Source organism: Corylus avellana, chromosome ca8 (genome assembly GCF_901000735.1).
Source record: "Corylus avellana chromosome ca8, CavTom2PMs-1.0".
NCBI classification, from domain to species: Eukaryota; Viridiplantae; Streptophyta; class Magnoliopsida; order Fagales; family Betulaceae; genus Corylus; species Corylus avellana.
Window position 1 is genome coordinate 8,959,714 of NC_081548.1, and position 16,909 is coordinate 8,976,622.

At 35.5% G+C, this 16,909-nt stretch overlaps 2 protein-coding genes and 1 non-coding gene across 3 annotated transcripts in view; 1 reads left to right on the forward strand and 2 right to left on the reverse strand.

Annotated features, from left to right (window-relative positions):
* The window catches only part of LOC132190849 (wall-associated receptor kinase-like 22), a 7,646-nt gene extending 3,039 nt beyond the window's left edge, over positions 1 to 4,607 (reverse strand). The window contains exon 1 of the mRNA XM_059605882.1: positions 4,345 to 4,607. Coding sequence (XP_059461865.1) covers positions 4,345 to 4,607 — 263 coding nt within the window. The remainder of the gene's footprint in view (positions 1 to 4,344) is intronic.
* Positions 4,608 to 12,417: 7,810 nt separating this feature from the next.
* Positions 12,418 to 12,490, forward strand: TRNAR-ACG (transfer RNA arginine (anticodon ACG)). Its single transcript has one exon. It is a non-coding gene; the product is annotated as a tRNA-Arg (tRNA).
* Positions 12,491 to 12,813: 323 nt separating this feature from the next.
* On the reverse strand, positions 12,814 to 16,046 carry LOC132190285 (trihelix transcription factor ASR3). The gene is made up of 3 exons (XM_059605227.1): positions 15,865 to 16,046; positions 14,749 to 15,319; positions 12,814 to 13,462 (listed from the first exon to the last, which is right to left on the reverse strand). The coding sequence occupies exons 2-3, from the start codon at positions 15,227 to 15,229 to the stop codon at positions 13,005 to 13,007; spliced, it is 939 nt and encodes a 312-aa protein (XP_059461210.1). The 5' UTR covers positions 15,230 to 15,319; positions 15,865 to 16,046; the 3' UTR covers positions 12,814 to 13,004.
* Positions 16,047 to 16,909: the final 863 nt, after the last annotated feature.

Sequence of the window (16,909 nt, forward strand, 5' to 3'; positions counted from 1 at the left end):
CACTCAATAGCGGCGACCTTAGCTGCCACTAATGAGCCTCCAATAGCGGCGACCCAAGTGTCGCCACTATTGAGGGTAATTTTTATTTTTTTTAAAAAAAAATTATAGTTACAATTTTTTAATTTTTATTTATTTTATTTATTTTTGTTTTTCTTTATTTTCTCTTGTAATATGTTTTTATTATTATAATATTAACTAATAATTTCTATTTAATAAATTTTTATGATAAAGATCATTAAGTTGATATTTATCTTATAATTAATTATAAGATCAATACAAAGTCCAAAGATAATATAAGATCAATATAACTAATGCACTAAGATAATATAAAAAGCTTATAGTTCAATTGAATGTTCGATTTAACCTTTAATTGTATCCAGTTTGATTGATCAATTGATCTTATCATGATCAATCTAACTAATTCACTAGGATCAATCGGATGTTTAATCGATCAATTGATTCTATTACGATCAATCGAACAAATTCACTATGATCGATTGGATTTTCGATCAGATCTTTGATCTTATCACGATCAATCGAACTAATTCACCATGATTGATTGGATGTTTAATCGATCAGATTTTCGATTGAACATTTGATTGATCATTTGATCCTATCACGATCAATCGAACTAATTCACTAGGATCGATCGGATTTTCGATTGGATGTTTGATCCTATCATGATCAATCGAACTAATTCACTAGGATCGATCGTATATTTGATCGATCATTTGATCCTATCACAATAAATCGAACTAATTCACTAGGATCGATCGGATGTTCGATCGAACATTTGATCCTATCACGATCAATCGAACTAATTCACTGGGATCGATCGGATGTTTGATCGATCATTTGATCCTATCCTGATCAATCGAACTAATTCATTAGGATCGATCGAATGTTTGATCGATCATTTGATCCTATCACAATAAATCGAACTAATTCACTAAGATCGATCGGATGTTCGATCGAACATTTAATCCTATCACGATCAATCGAACTAATTCACTGGGATCGATCTGATATTTGATCAATCATTTGATCATATCCTGATCAATCGAACTAATTCATTAGGATCGATCGAATGTTTGATTGATCATTTGATCCTATCATGATCAATCAAATTAATTCACTAGGATCGATCGGATGTTTGATCGATCATTTGATCCTATCACGATCAATCGAATTAATTCAGTAGAATCCATCCGATGTTCGATCGATCATTTGATCATATCTTGATCAATCGAACTAATTCACCGGGATCGATCGGATGTTTGATCTATCATTATCAATCGAACTAATTCATTAGGATCGATCGGATATTTGATCCTATCACGTTCAATCGAACTAATTCATTAGGATTGATCGGATGTTTAGTCAAAGATTTGATCCTATCACAATCAATCGAACTAATTCACTAGGATCGATCAGATTTTTGATCGAATATTTGATCCTATCACGATCAATCGAACATTTAAATAATAATAAGAAATAGAAAACTTCAACAATATTATAAAAAAAATTAATTATTTTTTCTAAGCGTTTTAATTTAATAGTAAAATTTGTTTTATTTAAAAGAAAAAAATATATATATTTATTTTTATATAAAATAAGAATAGAAAATAGAAAAAAAGAACAAATTCACCAATAATTAATATAAAAGAAATAATGACATATTATTGAAGGTGAATTTTTGGGAAATAAATTTTTTTCTATTATATATGTAGGGTCAATAGCATCGCCCCAATATTTATTTATTTTTTTAATTAATTAATTTTTTTTTTCCAGGGGTCAATAGCGGCGATGATAAAGTTGCCGCTATTGACCACTCATCAGTGGCAACTCTCAGGAGTCACCACTATTGACCCTCATTTGCGGTGACTTTATAGTTGCCGCTAATTAGCTTTTTTAATTTTTTTAATTATTTTTTCTCATGTCAGTAACGGCGACCTTAAAGTCGCCACTATTGACTACTCATCAGCGGCGACTCTCAGGAATCGCCGCTGTTGACCCTCATTAGAGGCGACTTTATGGTCGCCGCTAATGAGCTTTTTAATTTTTCTCATGTCAATAGCAGCAACCTTAAAGTCGCTGCTATTGACTACTCATCAGCGGCGACTAGAAAATGACCTCTTTAATTTTTTTTTTAATTATTATTTCTCATGTCAATAGCGGCGACCTTAAGGTCGCCACTATTGACCACTCATCAGCGGCGACTCTCAGGAGTCGCCACTGTTGACCCTCATTAGCGGCGACTTTGTGGTCGCCGCTGATTGAATCTTATTAGCGGCAACAATAGTCGCTGCTATTGATGTTCAATAGCAGCAACTCCTTTGAGTCGCCGCTAATAATGGTCAATAGCGGCGACTAAGGGTCGCCGCTATTGTTGTTGCTGCTAAATAATATTTGTTTTTTTGTTTTTAGCGGCCACTATTCCAATGAGAGGTCATTAGCGGCGACTTCTAAAAGTCGCCGCTAATGACCCCTCAATAGCGGCGACTTTGGGGTCGCCGCTATTTGTTTGGTCGCTAAAGACTATATTGCTTGTAGTGAAATGAGTAGAAAAATTATTCTCTATGAATTTGCTAAAAAGGATGAAATATCCTAAAAGTTCATGAACTTGCATATATATATATATATATAGCAACTCCTTTCCTTCTCCCTTTTCAATTTTTTCAAAAATCAAATCAACATCCTTTTAGAACGTTTCTTTTTTCTTCTTTAAAATCAATATCTTATTTTATTTTATTATTATTAAAAAAAAATCACAATAAATTTATCTATGAGCATGTGAAGCTCAACTGCCAAGAAAGTAGGGCGAACAGTCTGCAGGGAGGGAAGTCAAATGGGAATTTTTAAGTGGAAAAGTTATTGAGGCTGGTGGACCCGACGTCTTCATAGGGTAAATCCACGTCGGTCATCCATGTCATGCGTGCATTGACTTTTTAGTCACGAAAACGCCCCACCTCCGTTTCTTCGCAATTTCGCAAACATCCTATCGGAAAAAGATTATCCTCGACTGCATAAATGGTCATAGACAATAACTAATGACCGTTTACGACCACAAATCCTCAATGTTGCCACTTTATGGTCATCATCAAAAAGTAAAAACCACCTTCATCGTGAGCTACACGTTGTTGCTAAAAAGAAAGAGGAAAGGGAAGCGGTTGAGTGCTCATCGACCTCATACTTTATCTCTCTCACTTTTATGGGTTTGGGTGTGGGGGGGTTGGAGGGGGGTGTGCGCTTTTGAGAATAAAAAATGAATATTGAAGATAGAATAAATTTTAACCCTGATAAAAAAAAAAAAAAAATCAATGACTTAATAGAATAATTCTATAAATCACTTTATCATTCTCCTCCCGTGTGCCGATTCTATGTGGCACATGAAATCGGGGATGGGAGGAGGATGAGGAAAATGTGTCTAAAATTAATAGGGTTGAGTATGGTAAAACCGTGACAGGAAGAATAGGGTGAGAGATATGGGGAGTTTTAGAAGATGTAAGGAAGGAGACACAAAAAATTTAGGGATACAACTGAAAGGAGAAGGGAAGAGTGTTGATAGGGGGCGTAAAACTTGATGACGGGAAAATGAAGGGCGTGGATGAAAGTAGCGTAAAAGAGTTGTCATAGCTAGCAGCAGTTAATGTGGCAGGTGTTCAAGGTTTTTTAGACATTCCTATAATTGTTCTAGCATTAAAGGGGTTAAATGAATCAATGGTTGCTCGAGTATTTTAGAAAGCCACAAAAGTTAATTAATTGGTATTTGGTAATAAATCTTTTACGAAGAGAAGAGATGAATACCAAGTTAATAACAATTTGGGGTCAAAATTAGAATTTACAAACCTGAATGAACTTTATTATTTTCTAATTCAGAAATCTGTTTACATGTCGTGTTGTTCATCTTCTATTATGCATCAAGCAGTATCATTAAAAATGTTTGATAGAGCCGCAACAAGAAGCTCAAATGCATGAGCTTACCTCATCAAAATCAAGTAAAGTTCCCATTTCGAAATACACGTTAAGTCATTTTTGTTCTTTGGATCTATTGGATAGGCATAGGCATACCATCCTGCAAGATCTTGATCTTTGAATCCTCGGTGGCTAGCATTCATATTTTTCTTCTCCCTTCATTTTGAAAAATTTACTACAATAATTAGTTGTCTATATATGGAACCCTGAGGATGGGTAACCGAGATATAGGAGAGTAAAATTGGGGTCTAATAATGCGTATGGTACCAAATAAAGCGATGTAGCCTATAACATTACATTAAATAAATACTCATGATTCATACAGATTGAGAAGATAATAATGGTTGGACGTCTCTAGATGAGGTTGACATTGATGATGATGGAACATCCCATGGCTCGTACATATCTACTCGGACATATTCAAGCTCTTTGTAGTCTTGTTGAAGGGTCGGAGCTTTTTGCAACATTTGAACTGCCTCCAACTCCATTGCGACTTCTCTCATTGTAGGTCGTTTCTTCCCATTTAAGTGCAAGCACCTTTTTGCGAGGTTCGCGACTGCAACGATCTCTTCTTTTTTACTTTCCTTCAAAACTCTACTATCAAGAACATCAAACAAATTGTTCTCCTCCATGGATTGAATGAAATATGTGGCTAAACTTTTGGATTCTTGCGTCCTTGTTGAAGAGATCGCTTTTTCGCCAGTTAACAGCTCAGCAAGGACAACACCGAAACTATAAACATCACTCTTTTCTGTAAATTGGCTTGACTGGAAATACTCAGGGTCCAAGTATCCAAAAGTGCCATGCACTATATATATATATATATTATTTTGTGTCTTGCGAATATTTTAAATGTAAGGCTTTAAAGAGCATTGAATGAAAATTGTCACACATTGATTTTGTTGACATTTATAAGGCCCAACAAACTCAAGTTATTAAATGATCTATGCTAGGGTACACCCTAGTGCATGCTATAGTACGTTGCGAAGCATTGGACGCACGCGCGCGCGCATGGCGTGTGCTGTAGGGCACTAGTGGGGCCTTGATGACGCACTTGGCACTTAGCTCGGAGCGATCTGATCATGACCATTCATTTTTGGATGGTCAAAATCGTTCGATCTAGTGGTTTGTTTTAAACCATATGATGCTTCTTAAGTAGATCCAGTGGTTGGATCTACCAAACTGTTGATCTACAAATTGAGATTAAATAATTAAGATTTAAGATTGAGATCTACTAGATAATTATTTAGTCTAACGGTCATATTTAAGTGTCAGTTGGATTATCAATTTACAGCAATTTATTTTCGAAATTCAAAACAGCAGTTTATTTTTGAAATTCAAGACAGGAATTTAATTTTGACAAATATTTTCGCAAGGAAAGTGACTTCGTAATACATCTTAGGAGCTTTTTCGTTTTCAGTATTATCCCATATTTGTATAACAATCTTAAGAAAATATTTTTGCTTCAATGGCACCACAATCCCTGAAAGAACTTGCTGCTGATTTCACCAAACTCGACCGTTGTTGTCTCAAATACTACATAAATTAATGGGGAAAATGCAGTTTACCTCCCCTGAAGTTTCAAAAAATTTTCAATTTTAACCCCAAAGTTCAAAAATTGACAATTTACCCCCCTGAAGTTTCAAAAATTGGCAATTTAAACCCTCCGTTTAATTTTTTCGTCTAAATGGACGGAAATCTATGAAATTACATCATTACCCTTAGGCTTTTTTAAAAAAATTTCCGTCCAATTTAACGGAAGGTTTAAATTGCCAATTTTTGAAACTTCAGGAGGGTAGATTGCCAATTTTTAAACTTTGGGGTTAAAATTGAAAAACTTCTGAAACTTCAGGGGGGTAAACTGTATTTTTCCCTAAATTAATAGATAATAATCGGTACGTTTTAACTCTCAAGTGCACAAGATCAAAACAATCGTATAGGGTGAGATCATTCCCACGAGGATTGTTGATTTTGTTTGAATTGATTTTCTAAATTAAAAAATCAAAATTGTCACGAAATTGATATAATGAAAAGAAACAAAAATAATGAAAGTGTTAGGGTTTCGACAACCACCACTAATCAGACTAATTAAGATAACAATATGTCAATGCGCCAATCATACAAATATATTTAATGTTTGCCAACCTAAAAGAATAGATTTCTATAAGTAACGAATTAGGTGTGAGAGTATACTCTAACTCTTTTCCTTCTTAAAGGATTTAGCATGGGTGTATACTAAGTTATTCTTTAAGAAAGCATAAATCTATGAAAATTGACAAACACATGAAGCCTAGGACATGGGTGTATACTCCCGGTTTTTCATGTTGATTATTTCAAGAACCTGTGGGGAGATTATTTTGTCACTTTATTAAGCCCAGGACTCAATCATCCAAATTGACTTATATAACTAATCCATACCACATGCATATGTTGATCAGGCACATTCATATGAGGAATTCAATTAAACAGAAAATAATCAAGTTAAATATCCCAAAATATGATTGTAACAAAGGCGCCAATATTGAAATCCTAAAAAGACATTATTATGGCTTCAATCTAGCCTCTAACTAAGAGTCAGTTACACATAATTTAAATAAAACTAAAAGAAAAAGGGAAAAAGAAACCGGAAAACAACTCTTGGAAATAGCCTCCAAATTCTCCTCCCCAAAGTAAGTCTCTTTCTATGAGGCTTAGGGGTCTATTTATAAGCTTTTGGAAGACCCTAGAAACCATAGTAAAATCGCAAGTCTAAGTCCTATTACAACTAGGACTTTGAAGTCCTATTTTGGAAAGAAAAATGAGTCTTTGGCCGCATCAGATTTTCTTCCAGCGCATGAGTGCGCTCGATCGCACACTTGCGATCGATCTCTGTTGTTGGGATCTGCTCTCGAGCCTAGGTGTAGTGCGCTCGAGCGCTAAACTTGAATACTTGCTCTTGGTCCAAAACTTATAGCTTTTCCCAATTTTGTCCTTTAAGCCTGATACTTTCTAAATTGCTTCCTTTTATCCAAAAACCTAGAAAATAAAAACAGAAAATAAAAAAAGGAAATAAAATAGCACAAAATAACAAGACTAAGAAATTAACAAAATGTAAATTAAGGGCTAAAATATGTATATTTTGGCACTTATCAACCGCTTTTATGGAATTTCCTTCAAGAGGTGGCAGAAGAAGATGCATTTCCTCCTTGCTGGAATTAGGGTGGCTTACGTGCTAACAACTCCGAAGCCAATAGCACGTGAGAACGAGACGATTGCTGAGACTCAAGCAAGGATGAAGTGGGAGCAGGATGACTGCATCTACAAGGGCCACATCTGCAACGCTATGGCGAATTCTCTGTTTGACATCTACCAAAGCAAATGGACAGCCAAAGATGTTTGGGATGCACTCGAGGCTAAGTATCTTTTAGAAGATGCTACAAGTAAGAATTTTTTGGCTTCTAAATTCATGAATTATAGAATGATAGATGCTAGGCCTATTGTTGAACAATTTAATGAGATTCTGCATATTTTGAGTCAATTTAGTCAGCATAACATGAAGATGGATGAGGTACTTGTTGTCTCATCCATCATTGACAAACTTCCTTCTTCCTGGAAAGATCAAAAGAAAATTTTGAAACATAAAAAGGAAGAAATAACTGTTGATCAGTTAGGCCAACACTTTCAGATTGAGGAAGAATTGAAGAAAAAAGACAATGAAGAACAAGGGTTTCTGTCCTCGAAACTGCATATGGTGGAGGAAGGTTCTTCTTCAAAGAAACCCTTTTAGAAGCAGAGGATGAATTTTTAGAACCAAAACCAGAACTAGAAACGTGATAAAAAAGAGAAATTTGCTTGCTATCATTGCGGTAAACCAGGACACTTCAAGAAGGATTGTCGTTTTTCGAAGAAGAAACAGCAAGCTTTTGACTCGAAAGAGTTTGTGGCCATGATATCCAAGAATTTTATGCTCGAAGAAGATGGACGAATTTCCAGAACCAAAACAAGAACCAGAACCGTGATAAGAAAGAGAAATTTGCTTGCTATCATTGCGGTAAACTAGGACACTTCAATAAGGATTGCCGTTTTCTGAAGAAGAAACAACAAGCTTCTGACTCGAAAGAGTTTGTGGCCATGATATCCGAGAATTTTATGCTCGAAGAAGATGGTTCGTGGTGGATAGACTTATGCGCTTCAAAGCATGTCTGCAAGGAGAAGAGTCTATTCAAGACCTTTGAAGTAGTGGAGGATGACTGTGTTCTCTTCATGGGAAATTCCACCATTACTGTTGTGAAAGGAAAAGGAACAGTGAATCTGGAATTCACTTCTAGGAATGTTCTTACTCTTACTCATGTTTATTATGATGTTCCTGAAATTAGGAAGAACCTCGTGTCTGGGGGTCGTCTTAATAAATTTGGATTTAAGTGTCTTTGAGTCAGATCATTTTGTGCTGACCAAAGGCGGTACATTTGTTGGGAAGGGTTATCTATTTGAGGGTGTGTTTAAACTTTATTTGATTAATAAAGTGAATGTTTTTGCTTATATGATTGACTCTATATCTTTGTGGCATAATAGATTAGGACAAGTTGATACTAGAAAATGGCATGATATGTCTGTTTTAAATTTGATTCCTCATTCTGTGAATGATATGGTTGATCAATGTAAAGTTTGCTTGAAAACGAAGATTACCAGAAAATATTTTCCAAAAATTGGTAGATCTTCTACTTTATTGCAACTTGTGTATAGTGATGTTTGTGACATGCATAGTAATCCTACAAGTCAATGCCATACTCCTGATTGAACCCCTTAGCCACAAGACATGCCTTGTATCGCTCAATAGACCCATCAGATTTTGTCTTAATCTTGTATACCTACTTGCACCTTACAACAATTTTGTGTGAAGGTAAATTAACTAAGTCCCAAGTATGGGTTTTGGAAAGGTCATTAAGTTCTTTGGACATAGCATTCTGGCAAAGAGGGTTAGTATGAGCCTCACGGAAAGAGTGAGGTTCATGTAAAGTAGCAAGAGCAGAATAACAGTGATAATCATGAAGATGGGAAGGAAGAGCTGTTACCTGAATAGAACGGCGAGGGAAAGAGAGATCAGGCTCAAGAGTAGATGGATCAACAGGCGGGGTAGGGGCATTGAGGTCAACCGTCGTAATGTCGTCTGGAGAGCTTCGAGACAACATTAGAATTTGCATTATCCAACATGCCAACACTGGCCAACTTCATCAGACTGTAATAGTCAAAATATGGTGGTGAGCGGCAAGTGGATGGAGAGGGAGGAGCAGGAGGAGGAAGAGGGTGAGGACACGAAGTGCGGGAACACTCGCTGGGAGAGAGAGAACATTGCGCGTAGGTGGGACTCCAGGTCGTCTAAGCCACCCATGTGTGCTCAAGCCTAGTTGCTTGCGCGATGTGGGCTCGAACCCAGTTCCGCTAGTAGCTTCTCAAAGTGCGTTTTAAGCCTAAAATCAATAGTATTTCTTGTATTCTCCCTAAGAACCTGAAAACACTAAAACAAAACAAAATCAAATTGATAACAATGCTAAAGTATTAACATATATGAGTTAAGGAGCTTAAATGTGCAACATTCAGCGCTCATCAATTATGTTTCTCATGTTGAGTGCACCTAGTAATTAATCAGTTGGCCATAGAACATCTGCGACCATAGGTGATGTCAAATCCCAAAGGTTGGAAATGCCTACGAGGCATAATTGTATGTAAAGCCATAATAAAATAGAGAAGTAAAGCTTATTGAGTTCAAAAAAGGAAGTTTTAATTCAGAGTAACTTAATTTATGTTATATATTAAATTATGTTCTCCCTTAGTATTTTCATCAAATGAATTTAATCCTTTGATTGGGAGTATTACTTGCTAAGCCTTTCACTTATTTTTGTTTTTTTTCTTTCCCTCTTAAGTTATAAAGAAAATGTAAGCTATGGGGGCCATTTATGCATGTTCAGCCTTATTTTCTTTAAGTATACTTTTGGGCTAATTGTCTTCCTCCCGCTAAACTAATACTCATTTACACATTACCCCCACTACCACATGTCACACTCGACGACCTTAAACTACAATTTTCTTACAAAAAATCCAACCATTAGTCAAAATCATTAAAAGGACATGAAATGATGACAATACCCTAAGTTAGAAACTAAATTTACTTAAATATCTTTAAAGTTAAAATTTAAAAGAATGGATATTAGAAAAAAAAAAAAAAAAGAAAAAAAAAAGAAGCAACCAAAAGGGGGAAAAAACACATATGGGTGGCTGAACCACTCCTAACACTTGAGGGGTGATGGTTAGACCACCCCTAGGTGGTTCGGGGTTGGCTGAATGCTTGAGGGTCAATGGCGGAGCAAGACAATTTATATTGAGGGTGCCGCTAAAATTTTTTTAGCATCCTAAAATTTTATCCATGCCAAAAATTTGGTAATTCACACAATATATGCATCACAAAAAAAATATCTATAAAAGTTCATAAATATGTGCTCAAATTGATATATTAGAAATGTAACATGTCGACACTATCAAAAAGACAGAAATACAAAAAAAAAAAAAAAAGTGTCTAGAACTGCACTTTACGGTCTCTGAGAAGTACAAAATCATCAAGTATAGAATCTAAATCGAAGCTCTCAGCAAGTTAAATCAATCAATTCATAAACCTAAAATTTATTCATGAACCTAAAATTTTCAAGTTAAATCACGACCTCATAAGAGACAATCAAAGTTTATAAACATTAAACAACAAAATAAACAATCATATGGATATTAAAGTTTACCATGCATATGTATTAAATAAGGATTTTTTTTGGTTACCATACATATGTATTAAGTTTCGGTATTATTAAAGTTTACCATACACAGCAGCATTCAAGGAATTTTTTATTTTTTTTTTAATTTTTGGGAATTTTTTTTTTTTTTTAAAAAAAAAAATCTTAAAGGCCTATGTGGCTCCGCCACTGTTGAGGGTAGCTTTGCCACCCTAAGTGGTGCTTCAGTGACCACCCCTGTTCCTTTTTAAATTTTTTTTTTCTAATATTATATTTTTTTTATTTGAGGGTTTCTCTTGTTACATCTAAAAAAATGCATATTTTGTCTTATTTAATGATCTTGACTAACATAGGGATTTTGTTATTGCCCTAAAATGGTAGTTTAAAATGGTTGAGTGTGACAAATGATGGTTCATAAGGATTAAGGACAATATGTAAATGAATGGTAGTCTTGGAAGGAAAAAGATAATTAACCTTATATTTTTAGTTGTGCCTGGGGACACTATGATGACATTTATGACACTATGTTTAATTTTTATTGACCTATAAGGTTTTTATGTTGACCTTACATTTTCGCATTTAATGTTTTTCATACTACCATTTACTTGTAGCAAAGATTAAGGCTCCGTTTGGTTTGTGAAATAGACCCTTGAATTTTTTTTTTTTTTTTTGACATGTCCACACAAGGGAAGGGGGAAGGGGGATTCGAACTAGTGACATCCGCTTCATTAGGCATGGTCCACAGCCGATTGAGCTACCCCTTGGGGACACCCTTGAAATTGAATGACTATTCATATAGAATAGACATTTTTTTATTTGATAGGGACATATTCCTAAGTATTGTTATTCTGGTGAGAATAACAATTCCCTTACGAAAAAGAATAGATTGCATTTGCCAAAAATAACATCCATATTGTTTTTCATTTGTGACCACCCCCAGCCAATTTTGTGTGAGTGGTCAACCACCCACTTTATTTTAAAAGTTTTTATTTTTATGTTTTTTTTTTAAAAAATTGAGTTGGAAAAAAGAAAAAAATAAATAATGTAGAGTTTTTAGTAATTTGATTCAATTCCAATTTTAGATCATGTGTGTTGTTATCAAACTAAGGAATACGAAAAACTATTTCATTCCATTCTTCTCTATTCCCAGAAATAACGATTCTCTTTCCTAATGAAATACTCATTTCGCTAACCAAACAGGGCCGTGACTTCATCAATCTACTCTTAGATGCTCTTATTATTAAAAAAAAAAAAAAATCGTGAATTGGTAATACCACATTAGCATAATGAAATAATGGTAGGATAATGAAGTGGTATATAGCATTTCTTGGCTCTAAATGATTTGGGTCTCCTTATGTTCCTTTGGACCAATAAACCTAGCACTTACCGAACTAAAATTGATGTACACCTATCATGATAGCATTCTTGTCTCGGTTTCTACTTTGTGTTCAATGTGGGTAAAGATTTACAAATCACTTGGTCGCAGAAGACCAGAGAAAGAGTAAAGATTTGACAGAAGATGTAAAAAAAGTTAGGTCACCGATGTCAGTGTCACAGTAACAGTACTCTACCATCGTACCTCTATCGTATTTCAACCGAGTAGTCCATTTAAAGAAAAAAAATTAATAACAATAGACTCACTAGTTTTATATTAATATTTATTATTTCCAAAATCTTTCAAACAGATGACTTCATGGCCCAATGGATAAGGCGCTGGTCTACGAAACCAGAGATTCTGGGTTCGATCCCCAGTGAAGTCGCTTAATTTATTTTCACAGACATTTTGAAAGCTTTTGGGATGAGCTGTCACTCCTCTCAAATGCGTTTGCATTTTATTTTTATTTTTTAAAGGGACTTGCATTGCACTCACTATGTTGTGGCAGACTTTTTAACAAAGGAAATAAGAAAAGAATTTACTTTAATCCTGGAAAGAGGGGGGAAAACACACACAAAATAGATGCACTTTTTTTTTTTTTTTTCCTAAGCAAATGGAGAAAAAGGTTACAAGGGAGGATAAAATAGATGCACATTTTAAACGCAAAAAGCAAGCCCAATGGAGACAATGAGTCTTGAACTACACAAATTAGCAAGGCCAGAGGAGGGAGGAGCAGAGTATTCACTCATTGGTGCTGATTTTGTTCTTCCCTTGCAAGTAACAAGGTAATGGAAGCAAGCTACTACATCACAACTAGCATTTCATTAGAAAAGTTAAACGTCAATTTCTTAACTAAAAAGCTTTTATATTTCACTTCTCAATGCTAACAACTATTCACATTATTGAACAAGATCACTGAACTGATCAAGGGTGTTTACAATGTCTCTGAGGCATTTGATAAGCTTGTCTCCTTGACGTCTTGCAAAATCAGTTTGGCAGTCCTCAACATTCTTCACATCAGCAGCAGGCCCTAAGTCTACATTTTCAGAAACAATGGCTTCAATGAGTTCTGCATTCTCATGCAATTTCATAATCATCATCTGCTCCTGTTCTTCTATACTCATCGTCTCCTTTTCTTCCACATGATCTTCTTCATGGCGTTTCTGGTACTTTTCTTTGAAGCAACTTTCCTGAGGATTTTCTTCGGTTAGGCCATTCACAGGATCTTCTAGGAGTTTTTTCTGAGGCTTTTCTTCAGTGGGGCTTCCCGGAGGCTCTTCCTTTTTGTAGCTTATCAAAGGCTTTTCCTCTACACAGATTTTTGGAGATGTTAACCGCCTCCTTTGCCTCCTGGACCCTGGTGACACAACATTTTAAGAATACAGGTGGGGCATTCAGCAACACAAGTTCTAACAAGCAACTTGTGTTATTAAACGTTTTGTTCATTCCAAACAGAAGCATAAAAATAATCAGATTTTGCAATACAAATGGCCATTCATTCACAATCCCCAAACTGAGGGACACCTACCTAAGCAAACTTGCTACTGCATCTTATGCATCTTACAGCCCACCCACTGAAACAGAAGCTATTTAAGAAAGATATGAAACTAACTGTTCATCTGGAGAAATCATAGGAAACAGAATAAAAGCTTTATCAGTTCTGTTATGATTTGGTCTTTCAGATGTCTCACAATTACTAATTGTACTGCATATCTATTTATATGCCTGTAAACTAGAATCACCCATCCATAATAAGAATGATTTCTGAGTAATTTATTAATCATTATGCTATGTATTGGAGGCCAGATCTGCCCCACCCACTTGAGCCATGATTTCTATATTGACAAATCGATGAAATCCCATCAATCATTATAGTTATCATACTTATCCCGCATTCTCTTGAATCCTTGGAGTTGTATGTGTGACAGTCTAATGTTTCCTAGCTAGGTCTGAGCCCATTCATGGGCAGTTTGGCTCATCAGCAGCCCTCTATATGTGTGTAAGCCAGCTGCCCATAACAATCAGCAAACAGAGCTTCAAATCCAGATATATCCTTTGGCCGGAAAAGATATGGGAGACCATAACATGTGGAACATAAAAACAATAGATGTTCAGGTTGAGGGAAAACAATTCTTGAAAGGACTCGATTCCTCTTCTCAACAAGTAATCTTCTAATTTTATTTTTCTTGGTATTCATATTGCATGTACGAAAACAAATACAAAGCAAATTTCATGAAACATGTGTCTGTAAGAGACCATCTACCCGTCTGACTCCTACACAGAATTTGGGGGAGTTAGTTAACAGAAAAAGATGAATCTTCTCTACCATCAATGCAATATAACAGCAATAATCATGAAATCCTTTTTTTTTTGGTGGCTAAAACAGCATTATAAATTACACAGCATCAGGTAATAATTGCAAGTCACAGCCTTGTAGAACACTTCAGTGGACATCAAGAAAACAATAGGAAATTGCTAACAAAAGGAGACAGCAGAACTAAAATTTGCTCAAAATTCCGATATAATAGATAATTATCAAAACATATCAGCTAGATATTATCCATAAATTGGAGATAACTATTTACAAACATTGAAGCGATTTTATTGGAAAACACCATTCTTGGTCTTGGAGATAAACCATACCTAGTTCTGCCGCTACATCAAGCACCTCGATCTTTGCTTCTGGATCACTATCTGAGTCTGTATCAGATTTCTTCTCCTGTGCCCTTACAAGATCATCAACCGCTTTGAATAGCTCACTGTCAAAATTTTCTGGAAGCCCACATTCTCTTCTCCTTTCACTTTCCAGAGACCAATACAAACCACTCCCAGACTGCAACTCCCACTGCTTGATCTTGTTGTACTCAGATACCAAGGAGTCCCACTTCCTCCGGCACTGATTCAAAGTCCGCGGTTTATCCAAAGCAGTGCAGTTCGCTGCTATTATATTCCACATCTGATAGCTAGACAAAGCATTCAAGCAATCTGCTTCAACAGCAGCAATCTCATTCACAAGAATGAGTGCAGCCTCTACAGGCCACTCTGGAGCTGCCTGTGACCGAGTGCGTCTAGAGCCCGAAACACATAATTGTTTGCATTTTTCACTTTCCATTTTATGCTTCATGTCCTTCTTCTTAGGTCTCCTTTAGTTTTCAAAATTTTCAGCCTAATGGGTTGCTTTCATTTATTTTTCTCATTCAATCCAAGTCAATGCCTGTCATATAAAAATAGAGGACCAGTTTTTTAGAAACTAAAATAGTTGATGAATCCCAGCAATGCTCAATTTAAAATAAAATAAAATAAATAAAAAATAAAAAGCTCCTTTCTTGAGCTTTCCATAGTGAGAAATGTAAGCTTTCCTCTCAAGCCTCAACTAAGTTTAAATTAATTACAGTAGTTTGCTTCTTAATTAGTAAATTTAGTGATTCATATCAAAAATCCAAAAGGCGTAATTATTTACAATTACTTTTTCTCTCCTCCTTTCCTCATCTTTCACTGGGAATATCCATAATAGAACCTCATCGAATTTGATTACAAGAAGTCTAAGGACATAAGTAATGCAGCAATAATAATGAAAACAGTGATAAAAATGAGAATCAAAACAGCAATCAACGAATAAAATCATCCAGTTAATATCTCTAGGCCAGTACCATTACTCGAAGCCATCAAACTCTTACCAAAACTAATGGATTCAATGGAAAAAAGCGAAAATGACAACATTTTTCAGAGAGATTCAAGGCAATCGGAAATCGGCCTTACCAACGCACAGCCCCATTCAGCAATAAGCCATCTCTGTGATCCTCAGCTTTGGGACTAGATGTGTCTGTGACTTCAATGGCAAACGGAAACGCCTAGAGAGAACGACATCTTCGTTCTTAACGTCGATTCTTGATGGGCTGGTCTGTGGGCTCTCAGTGATGTTTGAGGTTTGTCAATGTGGGCTGTTCCTAAACCGGTTTGATCGTTGCCCGCTCTTGAGCTGAGCATGTAGAAAAACAAAACAGGCTTTATTTTATAACTTTTTTTTTTTATAATTAAAATATTAAGAAAAACTCAAAATATAAAACACTCAAAAAAAAAAAAAAAAAAGTTTATTTTTATATTACATCAAAACACCTTTTTTCAAATGAAAAATAAAAAGCACCCCTACCTCGGTAGAAAATTTTTCAAATTAGACTTGACTTATCTAGAACAGAATGATCGTAACATGTCACCACACTACATCTACTTTGACCCACTATATCAAAAAATTGACCCAATGGAATTTCTATTTTGAGGACTCCACTCATTTATTAGTGTGGCGGTTCTACTCACATCTCAATATTTTAATTCAACCTAAGACTGAAAAGGTAATTACAGTTAGCGATTATTGCTCTAATTATTAATTATAACCGTCATAGGCAGTTTGTCTAAATTCTTAACCGCTTCCGCATTGCCTTAGGCTGTTAGTCTAAATACTATAACCGCTTATTATTTCCTATGTTGAAAAAATTTCACCCATATTGACAACACCAAAATAAAATAAAAATCCACAACAAATCTAGTCAAATGTAAGGATATTCACAAGGGTAAAACTTGTTCGAATGAATGATTTCCATTTTCTATTCAGGCTTTGAAGAAGCGTCTTCAACTTTTATTCATTCTAGGGGTGCAAAGGCGGTTACGGTTAGCAGTTAGTGGCAATAACCGCTAACCATAACCGCCTTAGCGATTAGTAGATTTCACTAACCGCAACCGCTAACCGCCTACCGGTTAGCGGTTAGCGAAATAGATAACCGCCCACTAACCGCTTTTTGAAAATTGA